General features: G+C 40.7%; 1 protein-coding gene across 2 annotated transcripts in view; it reads right to left on the bottom strand.

Annotated features, from left to right (window-relative positions):
• LOC113023650 (testis-expressed protein 2-like) overlaps nt 1-18,484 on the bottom strand; it is a 35,073-nt gene that overhangs the window by 12,212 nt on the left and 4,377 nt on the right. For both annotated transcript variants that reach the window (XM_026169877.1, XM_026169875.1), the window contains exons 3-7: nt 3,372-4,896; nt 2,629-2,829; nt 2,122-2,449; nt 1,778-2,016; nt 1,270-1,434 (exon numbers count right to left, since the gene is read on the bottom strand). In XM_026169877.1, coding sequence (XP_026025662.1) covers nt 1,270-1,434; nt 1,778-2,016; nt 2,122-2,449; nt 2,629-2,829; nt 3,372-4,883 — 2,445 coding nt within the window. In that variant the 5' untranslated portion in view covers nt 4,884-4,896. The remainder of the gene's footprint in view (nt 1-1,269; nt 1,435-1,777; nt 2,017-2,121; nt 2,450-2,628; nt 2,830-3,371; nt 4,897-18,484) is intronic.

Here is an 18,484-nt window from a genome sequence, read left to right as displayed (position 1 = left end):
AACACACCGACACCTGAGGGAGTCCGCCACCGGCAGGGGAAGTGGTGGTGGGTGGAGATAGGCCTCCAAACCTTGGAGGGCCTGAGGTGTCCCCAGAGAGGTGGCGTCTGATACCCAACCTGACATATAGACACAGACATACGGGCACACACAGACACAAACATCCATTCCCACCCTCATGCTCTCATATGCACTCACTCCACACTCAACCAACGTGGAGACAGACATAAAGAGACGCTGTACACACGATCACACTCCCCAAGCGTACTCTACAAACCGGGTCTAGGTACCCTTGCCCCTGGAGGGGGGAATTGCACCCAGACCCAGGTGGTGTTACCCTTTTCCCTGCGGTGGGGAGAGGCAGACCACCCCGACTCCGCAGCAGCAGGGAGGCCCCACACCCCAGACCGCAGTCGGACGGCCAACTCCTCCTACTAGCCCTCCCGCTCCAGCAGGCCGCAGAGAATGGGGGTGGGAGAAGACTCCAAACCTCCCTCCACCCGCTCATTGTAGTGTTGATGCATATGTGTTCTAAGGTGCAATTAAAACCCAGGAGGGCATGGAGCTACCTGCCAAGGAGCAGCAGGTAAGCGCATAGTCCCTCCTGCTAGCCCTCAATGACTAAGTGTATTTAAAATTGAGAGGTGGGCAACGACGTCAGGGGTGAGGTATACACCCTGATGGTAATTTGGCCGAGCAGCTTCTTCTACTGCACTAAACTGCATGTGGCGCTGTAGAGGGGGGTCAGGATCGAGACGGCTGGGAGGGGGTCTCCAACTTCTGTTTTGATTTCGACATATTCACACAAGCCAGTTTGCTGCATGGTGCAGCTGCAAGTTGTGATTAGAGTGGGCGTCTAGTTCACGGAAGACGCTAGCCGGTAAACAACAATTGAACTTTCAAAATATGAGTGGATGGATGTTTGGAGGCGGGGAGGGTTTGAAAAAAAAAAAAAATACAAAACAAAAACATGACTCGCAAAATATACCGAGGAGGCCTGCCCAATAAAGTCTACATGTGCAAAATGCTGGTTAAGGGATAGAATAAATGATGCAGTGCCTCTTTCTCTCTCCCTCTCCTTGTAAACCCGGTATGGAGCTTCTGCACTGCATCACACACACACACACACTGACATTTAGAGTTTGTTTGTCTCTTCTCTGTGTGTGGCCAGACACCTGTTATCAACAGGAAGCTGATCATGACTCCTTTTTCTCTTGTATGCCTGTCTCGGTCCTAAAGGGAAAAGGTTATGTGCTTTGTTCCACACACCCGTATTTTGCTGAGCTTCATCTGAATCTTCTTGGAGACCTGTTCAATCCAATAGGGCTCAGTCAGGAAGTCCCAGAAGAGCCGGCCTACAGTGGCATTCACCCAGGCAACCGAATCGTCCTCTTCTCCGTCGGGCTGCACCTGAGCCGATGTGGTGCTCTGAAGCTTAAAGACAGAGCAGATGAGTTACTGTAAACACCACATAAACCTTTTATCCCAAAAGGGATTCCAAAATATCACCCAATCCCCAAACAACACAACATATTGTGCCCCTCTTATTAGGAATACAAATAACTTTATTGATCTCAAAGGGGAATTCCTATGGGTACAATGTTGCAAGGATATGTGCAAATGTAAAATGTATTATTATATGTCACAGAATGATCTTTTTATTGCGTATAGTCACTGTTTAGTCCAACGAGGTTACACCGCAAATGAGACAACACCTCAAAAAGGAAATTAGAGAGAAATGTGTTACGAGTATGAATGTGAAATGAGTATGTGCTACCTTCTTATCAGCTCCAGGGCTGCTCTGTGGACTCTGAAGAACAGGGCTGGCAGCTGTAGGGCTGACTGCAGACTCTTTAGGCATTAAGGAACCCATGTAGACACTGTAGTCCAGCAGAGGCTTGGTTTTGGCACTGCCCACTGTTGTGGAAGAGACTGATGAGTCTTTTGACTTGGTCTGAGATGTCAGGGCCTCATCCAGACTGCTGCGGCTGCTGTTGCGACTGTGACAGCTCAAAGCTGTGGGTCACAGCAAAAGTAACAAAGAGTTGATGAATTCCTGCTATAAGAGCATAACTATATTGTAAGAATAAATGACTTCTGGCCCTTTTAGCCCTTACTCACCCTTCTTAAGTCCTACAACACTGGAACTTTTCTTCAAGCCCACCTTTAGCTTAGAGGCTGACAGAAACCGCTGGAACCACTCCTCCTTATCCCTGCCAGTCCTTCCAAATAGGTAGAGTGTCAGAATGGAAGAAGATGATGATGATGATGATCTCCGCTCTTGGAATGCCCCCGTTCCCTCTCCTCGCTCCCGTGTGCCCTCACTGGCCTCCATTCTTTCACCTTCTGCCTTTGACATGAAGTCATCCTGCCTGCCAAGTTCAATGCAGATAGGGTATTTTTTGTTCCAGACTCGCTTCCTGGCGAGACCCTGAGGCACGAGATACACCTGAGGGAAGAGTTTGGTTAACAAAAAAAAAGATAATAGCCAAACTGAAAAGTTTAACTTCTTTAAATTTCTTTTGGTAACAATTTCAAAATTTATAAAAGACTTATGATACATTAAAAAAAAAGTTAAGCTGGAAGAATGTATAAATTCTGTTCTAATGTATGCATGTAACTACTTACTTTGCTGTATGTAAGATCATAAATCTTCTGACTGATGTAGTTAACATCAGGTTTTGGTTCATTGTGCGAGGCACGGCGGGCGATGTTGTGGTTGGGTTTAGACAGTCGAATGATGGATCCCTCCAATCGGACAAAGACGGACTGCGTCAGTGTGGCATGATACGTCTCTGGGTCGTAGTTCTGTATCTCATTCATCCAACCCTGCAAAGATATACTGATTTTACGTGGAGTTGATTATGTTTAAGGAATGTGTTGCAAAATAGTTTTACTAGAAAAGCTATTGCTATCCTCACACACTGTATATTCTTTCCAGAATTCAAACAAGAAAAACCTTTTTGGAAGAGCCACAAACACAGAGACAAAATCAATCACTGTACCTGGAAAATGGAGTAAACTCTACACTTATGTAACATATTTCTACAGTGATTGAAAAGGTCACCCAAGTATCTCCATGAACCATGTGTTCTAACCACCAACTGAAAGTACAAAAGGCTTGTTGTATTCAAAGGCTTTTAAATTGATCTGGATATAGTTCTCCTAGGATCCTTCTCTACGTTTATTTGCTGCTTTTTTGCTTTGTTGTTGAGAAGAAAAAAAAAGATTTTAAATCGCACAGCTGTTGTAACTATGTACAAATCTTTCCTGAAGGAAAGAAAATGTGTTGATAAATGTAGATTATGTGATTTGAAGTTTGTCTGAAACAAGCCATGTTGGCTCCTCTCTGTTAAAAGCGTTTCACTGACCTTGTAGATATCTGGTTCCTTAATGTCCAACTTGGTCACATTGAGCAGCTTTCCATGCCGTCTAGGTCCCATGTTGTTCCCTCCAGAACGTTTTGGTCCTGCCAGCCACACAAAACCAATGGCTAAAAGGAATCCCAGCTCAATCCCAAGCAGCACTCCTCCAATATAACTAGGCAGAGGCAATATAAAACACCCATAGAGGAGTAGAGTAAGGATGATGAGAGTATAGTATGGAACACTAGGTAGGGGCTCAATATATTCAGATTCATCCTCGCTGCAGGGTTCAGTACTACCACTTAGTGGCACTTTAGTTAGACTACCGGTTCCAGTATTATCAGTTTTATCAACACTTTCACCTTCTGTGTCTGTAAAAGTCTCAAATTCCTCATTGGACAGAATGCAATAGTCCTCTTCTGCCTGCTTTGCTAGAGCAGACATGTAAAGCAAAGATGATTTGCTGGGACTTTTAGTGGCAAAGGCAGTGCTCAGCGGGGATTCTGCTGAAGCAGAGGCCTGTCTGCTCGGGCTTTCACCCTCCCATTCAGTTCCTTCTTCCTCCTTAATGCAGTAATTATTGTTAGTCTCCATTGGACCATTGATAGAACCAAGACTTGACAGTTCTGTGGCACTGGCAGAAAGTACCTTGGGCCGGTAAATGCTGCTTCCAACTAAGTTGCCACTCTTTTCATCCATGATCTTACTCAACAGCTGAAGCGGTTCAGAAATTGCCTCCGATAGACGACGCTTGGTGTCTTCGATTCGTGCCTCCACTTCTGAGACTTTGAAGAAGCTGCGGTTATCTGGTGATGTCAACGGTGAGGAGGGGGCAGTTTTAGAATCACTAGCTGATGACATGGCAGCAGATGATAACCGGGACTGAGCAAATTGCTTAAAGAGTTGCAGGTTAAGGCGGGATTCTGGAAGACGGTAGGATGCTGACGAAGAGGACAAATCCTGGGATGTGTCTGAAGACAAAGATTTAACGAGAGTCTTCATGAGATGCGTGTGCCTTAGTGATGGTGCGGGAATAGAGGAAACCCCATCACGTGACTCGGCATCAGAGGAGATGGACTTCGCTAGGCTTAGAAAAGGTTTGTCACTGGAGGGAAAGCTCAAAGATTTTGTAGGAGAGGAGTTTGAAGTTGAGGCTGAGGACAGAGTCTGAGTGGTAGAATTGATAGTGTGATGTCTTGAAGGGGAAGAAAGTCTGGATGTTTCAGGAATAACACCAGCTCCAGCTGCAGAGCCTGATGGCACCCCATCAAACATCTCCTCACTTGCTTCTAAGGCTGTCACGATATCTGAGTCATACATGGCAGCTGAGGGAGTGGAGACAGTTGTACAGTATAGCTCTTCTTCCTCCTCCTCTTCCTCCTTCCCAAGGGCTGAGAAGTGGATGGCAATGTTCTCCTTTGACAGAGGCCGCTGGACATGGAGCCTGGGTGTGAAGGCAGGTGGCTGTTTATCCGTGGAGTGAGTACTCTCTCCATGGCCAGGATGCCGGCTGGTCATCTCAATACTCCCACTGAAAAGAAGGTAGAGAGATTTCACTACACTACAGCAGGAACGGTCAGTCCATTAAACAGATAAATCAGCAAAGACTGTCTTGATACAAACGCTCATTAAGTATCAAGCTGTTTTAGCTCTTCTTTCTTTAAGCACAGCTTCTTTAATTTGATTGACACTTAAACTCAAAAACAGAAGGCTTAAAAAGTGGGTGGGTGGAGAATCCATGCTTACAGTCAGAGCTGTCTGCATGAGATGACCATTTTAAAGATATGCAATATGACAATACAAATCTTCAAATCCATGCAAAAGCTATTTAAAAGGACATGCACAAACATAGGGGGTATTATTCCACAGTAGGAAGTCAGTAAGGGAGCACTTCCTTGTCAGTGCATCAGCAAATCCCACTGAGCAGTCTGAACACCAGCACAGATGGGGACTAAGAGCCGGGAGACTATGTGAACAACCAGTCAGTCCTGATCAAGCTTCTTGCGATCAGCATCGGAAGCATAGATATAGAAAATGTGCGTCTATATCTATTACTGTGTGGGTGCTCAAAGAAAAAGGAAAGAAAGAAAAGGTTTTTTACGGCTCAATCAGTTTTGTTATGTCAGACTTAAGAGGCAATCAGGCATCTTAAATTACCACCAAAACACATTTAGGGATTAGAACCCGACGTCTGATGCATTACCTGCTACCACTAACACTTCTTTCAAATACTTAGCAAATGACTCAGCAAAAATCAAGGAGCATCCTTAGAAGTAATCACTGCCAAAGTCTGATAGACTGAAGAAGCTTTTCCAAACCGTATATGTAACATGACTGACATTTTTAATGAAATATTCAATTTTATTAATGCAGCGCCAAATCACAACAACAGTCGCCTCAAGGCACTTTATATTGTAAGGTAGACACTACAATAATACATGCAGAGAAAAACCTAACAATCAAATGATCCCCTATGAGCAAGCACTTAGGCGACAGTGGGAAGGAGAAACTCCCTTTTAACAGGACGAAACCTCCGGCCGAATCAGGCTCAGGGAGGGGCGGGGCCATCTGCTGTGACCGGTTGGGAGAGAGAAGGAAGACAGAATAAAAGGCATGCTGTGGAAGAGAGCCATAACACAGGACTTCAAATTGACCCTATTTGGCTTTTTCTTATTTTCATATGTACCATTGTATTGGTGGTTGCTCATATCAAACAGTTTCAAATACTGAAGTCAGGGTATGTACAAGTAATCCTTTTGGACAAAAGGTTTATGCTTCAGAGTCTTTTCTTCCCTACTTTTAAACCTGCATGATATCCTATCCCTAATATCCCGAATTTGACTTTTGTAGACTTACAGGTTTGGTCTCCACCCATCGACTGTTCTAACCCTCCGTTTGTAAGGGCTAACCAATAAGAAGAAAGCTCGTTTGAAGGCAGAGGAGTCAAAATGGCTAATTTATGAGAGTAAATGAAACAAGGGTCTATACCGAGACTTCATATCTGGATGACCAAATTACCACTACCACCAATTCAGCCCTGAGATCCTCGCAGTTTTGCCTGTACTGGACAGAGAGAGCAGTGAAAATAGACAGGAAAGTGGGGAGAGAAGGGGAAGACACATAGCAAAGGGCAGTGGATCAGACTTGAACCCAAGATGCTGCAATGTGGCATATGGTCAAAAGCTCTCAAAGAAGGTGGAAACTCAGTGGAGGAGGGTCGTGTTCATCAAAGGACAGCTGGTGTTGAAACAGTGTTTTGATATGTAACCGAATAAGAATAAGTGAAACGATATTGGAGCTTACTTTGCTGGATTTTATATAGAATTTCTTTTTTTTTCCTAAAATGACCTTCCGAATACATGATCGGAATAAACTGAACAAAAACAAATAAGTATATGCAACTGCAGCATTGTATTGCCTTGCTACCAAATAGCCTACCAAGGGAAATTACCAGTTTAACTGTATTTGTCCTTGGAAGTTTCAGGATGGCAGCTTTATCGAAGTCATGGATCAATTTTCAGGTTTCCATATGTCAGAACTTATGGATTTAGGCCTAGTGTAACATAAAACAAGGTTGTTACAGTAAAAAGAATCCACTGTAGAGATGCTTTTTTTTTTATTTTTTTTTTTATTACCAACACACTTCCTTGTTGCTATTCAACACTTTGTATGTGGCTTATGATAAAAGTCAAATGACAACCACTGACACACAATTTGCAATTACTAACACTGTAACTAATGATTAAAAGTTGATACAGTGACTTGTCAGTCTAACTGCTGGCTCTTTGCTTACATCCTCTGGTAGTCAAAACAGAATTATGGTAATATCCTGTTGACATTTGGCACTGGCGTCCTTGTGCTTTGTCTGGATGACAGAGGTGGAATGAATGTTGGCTCACTCATTTACAGACTCAACTTGACCACTCATTGTCACATGGGTCACGAGTGAGCTTGTTACCCAGTCAGGCAGTCTGCCAGCCACCTCTGCCCCCAGTTAGACAGCCTTCAGTCAGCAGCAACACAATGAGGCCATTTCAGTGGACTGCCAGCTGGACATGAATTTCATTTTACCATACAAGACTCTAAGGACCTGGAAGTTTTTGCCAGCAACACATTAGGATTATTGATAGTGGGTAACTATGTACTTGTTTGGGTCAGATTTGAAAGCTGGTTCTATCTCCTAATTGAGCACTATGGAAACGCAACAAACAAACAGCTCAAAAAAAAAAAAAAAAAAAAAAAAAAAAAAAAAAAGTGGGCATGTGCTGTATATTTACATATTTATGATTGGCCTGTCCATCAGAGGCTGTATCTGTACACACAAACCATGGAGATTCCTGTTTGTCTTGCGTCTCCAGAGTTTTTCCTTGAGCCAATGTCCAGACTTGGTGGACAGAGAAGAATGAATAATGCCACTGATGCTGATAAAGCTAATCAGTGAAGCAAGCCAGCCTCATTAACCCTCATGTTTTGCACTCATTAAGGACATGTTCACAGTTCACTTCTTTGTAAAGCAAGCATACACTGGCAAGGAGAAAAGCTCCACAGAGCTATTGCATGCACTGAATGGCTATTCATAGCATTGCTTGTTTAGTGTTGTTAAAATGAACTGGAGAAAAATGACGTCACCTTAGTTCCTGTGCTGTAGCTTCATTCATATAATACCATACAAAAATCTGTACCAATAAAGTAAAATAAACCATGCTAACATGAAAACAGATACAAAAATACATACAATAAAAATAAGATTTGTATCCTTATTTATGTAAAAATGTCACACAGTACTGACTATAATACTGAGAGGCAACTGACTGTAGTTTATAATCCTTGTCATAATCTTAACTATTAGTGTCATTTTTCTTATTTATTTGGATGCTGCAACAAGGAGCTTAATAAAGATAAGCCTACACTCTACAATAGTAAGCATAATTCCTTTAATGCATTGTTTAAGATTCATCAGAAACTATTATCACAAATCAGTTAACCATTAAAAAGTGTATAAACAACTACTGTTTTTATACAGTTTTTGTGAAAATGGACAAAAAGATGTGAATAACTGCTGTGTTTATTCTATCATGAACTAACATTAAACTGACTGGTGAACTGAGGGAAATAAAGACACCTGAATAGGTGATGTGTCAGGCAGACCTAAATGATACAGTGTGGACAATAAGATGAAGAAAGTGAAATTATGGTGAATGAATATATTTTATAAGGGAATATAAACAAGCGCAGTTAAAACTCTGAGGGCTGCTATCAGACTACCTGACTTCTGACCACTGAGTTCAATGAAAGTTCACAACCAGAACTTTCACAATGTCAAAATAATAAATGTGGGAAGTCCCCAAGTGAAGCAGTAAATGCAGTCACATGATGGAAAAAAAAAAAATTGGTGCCATAAAATCTTTCTTCTTCTTTTTTGGGGTTAAATGGCATAACTAATTCATCAATGATCCAACATGAGGGCTATAAAAGCGAGAATATGCCTTTCCACATTATGTATACGCCATCATGCTTGAGGAACTTTAGTTCTCTTAATGGGGACAGTTATCATAGTAGCATGACTCAGTGTGTCCAAGCACAGGACCGCCTCCAACATGACCTCACCAAAAACTTCTAATCACGCTTCATCAGCATGTCTGGAACTGCTAATGTGACTGTAAGGAAGTGGAGAAACGCCTCCCTGGTACATGTCATGTGTCACTTACTTCACCTCTTTCTTACAACACATTCACAGTTCGATTTGCTAATTTGTTATACTCACAAGACTGTGGTTTTATCAGCTTTAGAATTTATTTTACAGCTAATAATTTAATACACTAACTTCTGGGTTTCCAGAAAGAAAAAGACTGTCCAACGTAAAGTATTACCCAGGTGAATCCAGAACAAAAGAAGTCATACTTGGCACTCGGGGAACAAAAATTATATTTCAACCGATATATACGTATTATAATCTTGTGAAGTGTGATTATTCCAAATAAAGATCAGCCAAAACAGAAGGAAAGAAAGTATAAAACCTTTTTAATGCCAAACACCCACTGTTTAAAGGTCACAGTGGATACCAACACAGTGGAAAACACTGGCTTATGGGTCTTCAAGTGCCTTAACTCTGTGTGTGTGTGTGTCTGTTACCTCGCTTTATGAGTTTATGATCTCAGCTGCTAGTTTTAAGTCTTACTGTGAACACTCTGACGTTACATTATAGTGACTATTAGGATCCACAAGAACAATAAAGCAGGATACGCTTTAGGGCAGTCCTACAAGTGTGCAATGTCTCTTGATCAGCTCTACACTTCTTACAAAACTAAACAATGTTTAATGACATGTACAGAGAGATAGCCACTAAAACATTACAGCACAAAAATAATAAATTAATAAAACTGACTAGTAGAATGTACAAGTATACAGAATTCTGTAGCTTTAGTGTGCTGCACAAAATCTGATTATTGTTCTCACTTCTACACACTGCAGGGTGTTTGTGTTTGTTGCAACGTCACCTTCACCCTATTTTTCCAGTGTGAATAAATAAATATTTAGCAAACAACAAACCATCAAGGAATGACTTGTGCATGAGTGACTAGGTTTTGAATTTTGACCTAAAGTTCCCTTTTTTCATTTTTCAGTCACTTCTTTAATTATGTGCCTGACACCCAAAATACGGTGGAAACACCCGTGACCCTCATGTTTTCTTCCCCCCGATGATCAGTATGATCCGGCACGTGATGGACATCATTTTCTCATACAATGTTTTCCCAAGACATGGTCACCTGTTCACTTTTCTCAAAACCACTAATTTGTAACTGAGTTATAATTAAATGTTCAATTTACATTGATTAAGTAAATTGCCTCTATGGTATATGAGAAAAAAAACAAGACCGAAAATGATTTTTCTGAGCATTTGAGCCTAAAATAATCTTAAATTGGGCTAACAGCATTTCCACTGATTGCAGCTCAGTAACTTCACTACAAGAGTATTTTTGCAAGTCACCGTGCTTGATGCTCTCTGCCAGAACAGCACCACAAGCCAACCCCCTCAGAGAATCTCAAATGTCATGCTCCACTGTTTCAGATAATCAGCAGCATTAAGATGACGCTTGCTAAGGGATGGAGATGAAACTACAACGGCAAAACACACCAGTAGGAGGTATAATGAAATCCCAGAACACTTTCAAGTTGCCAGGGAAGGGATTAGAAGCAGTCCCGCTTTAAATCCAGCTGTTTATTTGCAGAGTTAATAGCTTTCCCAGTGCCGACACTCACGGATAAGGAAAGTGTCACACCCCATAAACACTAATGTCAACATTGCAGAAACAATAAGTAATGGGTACAGACATCTAATAGCTGCACACAACATTTTATGCCTAATTTTTTGTGGCAGATAATAAAAACTAATGTTGAAGTGGGAGAAATGACTCAACTCATTTCTAGAGAATGGCTCCCTGTACCTCTATAAGCCTTCTCTCACCACAGCAATATGTGAAGGTGTAAGTCTGCTCAATAACTTGCCTTTACGGTTCTGATTCTTGTGCCCTGATTTTGTACATATTTCCACAGACAAAGCAGAAGAGCACACATCAAACAGAGCAGTATGGCACTGATGTGGCTCAAGTTAAAACAAAAGCTTTCGGAATATTGCAGTGCGAGTATAACAATAGAAAACTACTGAGGCACCGTGTCTTCTGCTAAGATCATACCTCATGTTTCTTAGACCAATATGTAGAAAAATCAGTTTAATCTTCATCAGCCTTCAATAAACACAAAATCAGACAGAATCAAATACCAGCCCCAACACATCTGGCATGGTATATAACTCATAGATGGCACTAAAAAAAAAAAAAAAAAAAAAAATACTGGTCGTAGCAAGTGGTACCCCTAGGCCTCAAGGGCTGGTGTTCTGCAAGTTTTAGATGTGTGCTTGATCCAGCACAGCTGATGTAAATGGCTAAATTACCTCCTCAACATGTCTTGAAGTTCCCCAGAGGCCTGGTAATGAACCAATCATTTGACTCATCATTCGATGCTGACCCAGGGTGATATCTAAAACCTGCAGGACACTGGCCCTTGAGGCCTGGAGTTCCCCATCCCTGACCAAAGGTTTCAATTACAAAATCCTAAGTGACTTCCTTCTTCTTTATCGCATTCAAAAGATTTTATGGAAACTTGACCTCCGACCTTGACGTCTCTGAGATTTGAACTAGTCTGATATTTTTAGCAGACGCAGCTATGGTGTCGATTTGAAAGTCCTAAGTCACTTCATTCTCGAGCTCTCCCATTCACAAACCTTGGTTTTCAGGCTGCCCGCCCACTTGGCAGAGTGTTATCAACACTCCGTGAACCTTTTATGGGTCAGGGGTAAAAAAAAAAAAAAAAGCAGAAGCCACACACCAGTTAAAATAGTACAAGTAACAAATACTGAAGGATCATTATAAATTCAAGAGAAAAGAAAAACATGCCAAATTTATAACATTGCATTAGCATATATAAAACAGTAGCCCAGCAAATCCACATTGACATATCAAAAGTTTAAAACTTAAGGCGATGAAAGAAAAAGGCAAAAAGTCTACCTCGCCGCTCTGTCCTGGAAACTCATTAGTGATCAGCGACGTTACAATCCAAAATGTTTCAGTTGAAGAAACCTGTTACATGGTTCAGTGTCACTTTTAGAGTGACTGCTTTAAAAGAGGTTGGGGTCCAATGATCAGCTTGATTGTAATGTATAAGAAATACATTTCTTCATTTTGTATGAATATTTGAGTGATAGGCTGAGATTTTACTCAATTTCTGACACAGAAAAGGACAGCTGCAGAAACCACAGACTGTTCTTATCTGTGACTGTGCGGTCGTGTCAACAAGCTGAAGGTTACATGGGTATCCACACTGGGCTTTAGGTTTAACTTTCAATGACAAAATTGACATAATTCGGACTCTTAAAGGACGCCTAAATATTCACAGAAGCACATACTATCACATTGGTGTGGGAGGATCAGGAGGGCCTGCATTTGAATATAACCTGCATTTGTATAGCGCTTTACTTAGTCCCTAAGGACCCCAAAACGCTTTACACTACATTCAGTCATTCACCCATTCACACACACATTCACACACTGGTGATGGCAAGCTACATTGTAGCCACACCTGCCCTGGGGCGCACTGACAGAGGTGAGGCTGCTGGACACTAGTCCAACTTTATTCAGCAAAGCATCTCGAACAGTGGGTGGGTGGGGTTTCTGTGCACGTCTACCTGAGATGCACTAATCAGGGACATGTGCTGTCACTGACATCATACAGATTTGAGAGTAAAAACAAACCAATAAGTCTTTAAAATGGTGCGTTTGGAGCACTCTAAAGCCTGAGCTCTTGGTTTCCACAAACACCTTTTTGTTTCAAAACATTGGCTTGTTTAATATGGGCTTTTACAAAAGTTATTTCTCTAAAATGAGGCCATCTTTGTTTCCAAAGCACAAAAGTGGGGCATGGGAATAACAACACAAATAGCAAAAATCTTTCTCTAAACATCAACATGGAGTCATTCCAAGTGCTGGAGACAAACAATAGCAGCCCAACAAAACAGAAACTGTTCTGAAGAATGTTGAGGAACTGGTGCGACAGGCACGGACTGAAATGTTAGGCACTGGTATCACTGCAGGTACCAGCCCTCTCCGAGCACTCCTCGGCCAGCTAAAGCCACTGAAATCACACAACCAGCATAAAGCAATGAGAAAATACGATTATGCCATTGATATCTGAAGGTCAGTGTGCTCTTTTATCCTGCACAGTCGGGATAAACACAAACTACCAACCGTGATCATATTCTGCTCAGGCCTCACTCGTCACTGCTGTAAAACTGGTGATGAGCGAGGCTCCTTTAAATTCTAATGCTACAGTCGGAAAGGTGAACGAGCCTCACTCATTGGCCCTGATTAAAACCGAGAAATCAGTAGTGTGTGAAATATGACGTCCATAAATTATATCTGATTTCACCCTCTGCTAAACTCCTTCCAGGTGCAAAGTTTCTGATGCCACTTTATCAGAGAGTAAGTGCCATGCTTTGAAAATATATACCATAAACACTATAAAGGTTAGTATGACTGTGGTTGTGATTACTACTCATGCAGTGTGCAATCATAATGCATGATGAAACTGAAGAGGCAAGTTTCTGATCCCCAAATTAAAAGTATATTAACTACAGTTTTAATTTGGTTATTTATATATTCCATCAGACACTTGGGAATTTACATAGCACCTCTAAGTGACCCATTCACACAGAATTTGTGTGCACATTAAGGGCTTTAGTCATTTCACCATTAACCCAACATGCAAATCTGTAGAAACCACACATGTACAGGAAGAACAATGTTTGAAGCCTAAACCTTTTTTTCTGAGGCAGTATTGCTAAGCAGTGCACATTTAATGTTAACTTATCCTGCACACCAGCTCCACAGGACGTCAGGTTTAGACTGGCTAATAAAAGGGTCCCATTTAAACAGTTTGTTTTACGATTATATTTTTAAGCAGGTAGAATCAAATGCTCCAAAGGTCTAAGCTTTATAACGACGGTATAATAAAACTTCAGTATATAGCGTCAATATATATCAGTTAAGCTGTGCACACAAGACTGCCAAGCTTTTAATATGTGAGTAACAACCTTTTATAACTACAGAAAGTACAACTAGCTTACATTTTCCCATCTTTCTTTGCAAATATGCAGGCATTTTTATGACAGTTGGCACGCAATAGTTTGGTGTTATGGATCAATAGAGTGAAAGAGCACGAAGACTCATGAAGAGCATGTGACGTTCCGTCTATCGAGACTAGGAAGTTAAAAAAAAGAAAGAAAAAAAAGCCTGTTTTCAGCAACAAACAGAGAGAAAGGCAAAGAACAAGGCCAACAGCAGGTTTTCAGAGCACAGTGACCCCGGCGTTACACAACCACATCTACCCAGACAAATCACTATTCTCATGATTCACAAACAAAGCACTTCAAATCCAATTTATACTTGCTCCTATGCATTTCAAACCCTGCCAGTTGTTCCTGCTAAATAATGCACTCCTCACTTAACTGCTTAAGCTCATCAACAAGCCCTCATTATTTTTTGAATGAGCTTCTTGGCAGCAGCGGTGACAAAACGGTAACAGATCCGCCTCTCTGCTCCAGTCACAGAGACTCGTTCAGCTACAGCCCCAACTCCCAGGAGACATGTCACCTTTTATTCTTTCAGAATAAACTAAACAACATTTGTGACCTACAGCACTTTAAGTAGTTTTAAAGCTTTTGCTGCTCTTAACCTTTTTTAGCTACTAAGCAATAGCCCTGAAGCAGCGAGTCACACAGGCAGTTCTTCCTGTAAAAAGCGAGACACTTATTAGAGTAGGAGGATTACCGTTTTATTGCTGAAGAAGAAAACCACATCATGTTTTGTGCAAATGCCATTAAGGCAAAGGACTCTTTTCATAAGGCCCTGACCTAGTGCTTAGTTTCTGAGAAAACTGATTAAGTAATAATGGCATAGGTCTCCTCAGGATTCAGCACAAACTCTTGTCAAATGTCAACATAATATTTTAATAAATTTTGTCAAATTATGACTGAAAAACGGATCATTTCTCAGAGTTTAAGATCATTTTAAAGCTTAAAAAGCATCCCTGAGGAGTCCCCCCCCCATCTGTAAACTGGGACTGTGGGTTTTTCCTGCTTCTGATTCCATCCACCACAACTGTAAAAGGCAGCTAATCTGTCTGCAGTAATTACATTTCATGCTACTCAATGCAGTTCCATAACAGTGAGCTTCTGAGGCCCACGTGAGACATCAAACGTTGCTGAGAAGCCACTTCACAAGTATTACAGATTGCACAGCTGCACATTTAATCAATAAAACACTGATGATTTTAAATGATTTCCAACATTTGATGCAATTAATAGAAAATGTAAAATAATGTGGTAAAAAAGGAGAACATTTTCCCTCTGAGCAGACACTTTAATTGTTGCCCACTTGCACAGTGAACAGAAATAAAAACTTTAGCAAAAGCCGGGAATGCTGTAATCGTATATTTTTCAGTGCTGTTCAAAGCAATAGGAATTAGGCAAAGCAGGTCCCAGCCAAACTGTGATGACAAAAGACCACATTGTGAAACTGTGAGAGAAGCTCATTGGAGACTGAAATAGCAAATGACTGCTTGAAACTGCAAAGGAGTGGCTTTAATCTTATGAAGCTGTGCTGCTCCTCTGGGCTGACATTAAAACTGTAAATAAATTCACAGATTCTCAGAAATCTCTCTGATTTTTGCTTTCATACAATCTGTTGCCTGCAGCTTTGTGAATTTGCCTCAGTTCCAAGAGAGAAATATTTTTAGAAAAGCTATATTTAAACACCTCCCCGCCCCCTACCTTGCCCGTGTCTCTCTCCTCTGGTAACAGAGGTGATTATTATGATGGCAACAGTGAACTGAGTGTTCAGTACTGTGCAAGCAGAGCACAAGTGAGGCAGAGCCTGAAATCACAGATGGCTGATAGTGTGACACATTCTCCTGATGTCCCAGTAATGGCCATTATTCCAGTAAGGGAGCGGCACCTGTTTAAGGCGTCTGCTGGCACCTGCATCAAAGATGACGGAGCTTACAAAAGGTTCCTGGCTTTACTACAGGAAAGAGCTAGTTTATCTTTTTTTTTTTGTAAAGTATTAGGGCTACATTAAGAAAAAACTATTATCGATCACTTCAAGAATCAAGTCAAAATTTTGAGATTAAATTTGTAATTCTAATTCATTGTGGTGATGAGTATGTGGATGTTGAACACATGATGCAGAAAGCCGAGTCTGGTCAAAAAACAAACAACAAAAAATAAATAAAAAAATAAAAACTTTCACTAACTCGTCAAAACAAGGCATTTTGCAGGGGGTATTGCAAATGTGGCAGTTTGTCTTGAAACAACAACGGTAATCTCCACACTCCCCATTTCAACCTTTTTTCCCCAGAATAATATTTTGACTTTTCTTTAACTTTGAATCTCAAAGTTTTGACTTTGTTCCCAAAATAATCAACTTTATGTTTATGTTAATGTGGCCCTAATACTCTGTCATACAGTATGGTTGCCCTGCCATGGAAACTACTGATCACTCTTATCTACTGAAGTCTCAATGGACTTGTATAAAAATCAACAAATCACACCCCTATCTGGAATTCTTTAAGCTCAACAAAGCCTTGGAAATTGATCTGATAACAGAAAAAAAAAATAAGTTGCCTGTAACAGCACACTCACATGTGACAATGGGCTCGGCTTATTGCCTTTTACATTGTTGTAAAGATTACAAACTATTACAAATCTGGGCCACGGTTCATGGAGAAACACTGGTTTCCTTTAACAGAGGCCTTCACTCACTCATTGTTTAACTGAGCAAGCTGTAAATCACAATGAGAGAGTGTACCCTGTGTAAAACTGGCCCACGTAGCCTAAGTACAATAATTTCATGTCAATATTTTGTCATGTTAAGTCCAAATCATCTGTCTTCTTCAAGGCTTTGTAGGTACAAATGCCACCAATAAACTTCCTGCCACTTGGCAGCTGTCTTGGAGCACATCGGGGTAGTTATTTTGTGTATGATACATAAATTATTTTTAATTCTGGTGAGGGCCATGACATAAACATGTATGAAGAAAAATCAATCACAAGCCAAACACAGAAAACCAAAACAAAAAATGATAAGGTTTGCTTACCTTTCTGCCAAAAAAAGCTTTTTTTCTTCCTAAAAGTTTATTTCATTTCATTCAGAGAGTGTCTGCTTCTTTTTACCTTTTAATTTTTTTTTTTTTTAATAAAACTAAGTGTGTCTACATCTCAGCTGAAGAAAAATCTGATGTAAGAAAAATAAAAAAACAAATATTCCTGATGATCGAAAAATAGATTTGGTCTGCTGAGAACCTGGAAGACAAGAAAGTGTCTCAAAGCTATGAACAGGTGTCGAGTCACCAGGGTGCAGGTACATATGAGCAGCACATGCTCTTTGTCTCACAGTGAAAAATGAATAAGTCAAACTCTATTAGAGGAGCAACACTAAGGAGGTGATAAAGACACACAGCCACTACCTGTTCTACTGCATTACAACAGCATCAGAACATGTTTGGCTCGGAAAGTAAAACATCCACAACACAAACTAGTTGGTGTGTGTTTTACCAGTCGGTACAGAATTCTGTTTGGGCATACATGTGGAAAAGGCTTCCATTTTGAACGGCTTTCATTCGGCAGTTTTATTTGTGACATGCTTTCTGAGACAGGAAATGAAAACGTGATCCAAATCATTTAGATATGCTGCAGACACACTCAAACCCTAAGCCTCGTTCTGTCGCTCACAGGTGTTACGGCAGCTTTTACTTCTCCTTTGGTTGCCAAAATGACACCTTTCTCTCTGCATCCTTTCAACCACATCCTGTCCTTTAGTTTCAGCACTTTCAGCATGAATTCTTCCTACAGGTGCTGTCTGTGCCGCCGAGGTCTGAGTGGCTTTTAATGTGTTTGCTGACATATGCCAAATCAGGCTTAGGATACAAAGTACCTTACTTCATACCATGTAGGCTTCAAAAACAAACAAAAAACAAAACGCCACAGGTTGTGGCTCTGGATGCTTCTCTCAGGTTTACGTTCGACATGTCTGCTATTCAGGCCACCGTTATTACTTATTCAGTAATTCACTCATCCAAGTGATTTATTGAAGAAGTCACTTGGACGAGTAGCCAGATGTTTCCCCCACAGGAAACGCTACGTTCAGATGAACCGAATAAACTTTTTGAGTTATTAAATTTAGCTAAAATTAAACTAAAACTAAAAGGCAGAGTGAAAAGAAACAAAAAATAGAGTTTAGAGAGATGAAAAGTAACCAAACAATTAATCTGTAGTCACAAAATGAATGAAAATAAAGAAAAAATGTCTTTAGTTTTAATCTTTTACATAAAGCATTAAGAGGCTTTGATGCACATATTTATTGAGAACATAAGCATGAATGACCTAACTGACTGCCTTGACAAAATACTTTATAATACTTACATTCTGAAATTCTTCTTAAATCATACAAGTACATCCCATACCAACTACCAATAAAATAAAAAAGCTTCAATTACATAAAATTTTCTAA

Source organism: Astatotilapia calliptera, chromosome 6 (assembly GCF_900246225.1).
Source record: "Astatotilapia calliptera chromosome 6, fAstCal1.2, whole genome shotgun sequence".
NCBI lineage: Eukaryota > Metazoa > Chordata > Actinopteri > Cichliformes > Cichlidae > Astatotilapia > Astatotilapia calliptera.
This window is presented reverse-complemented; position numbering and strand designations above follow the sequence as displayed.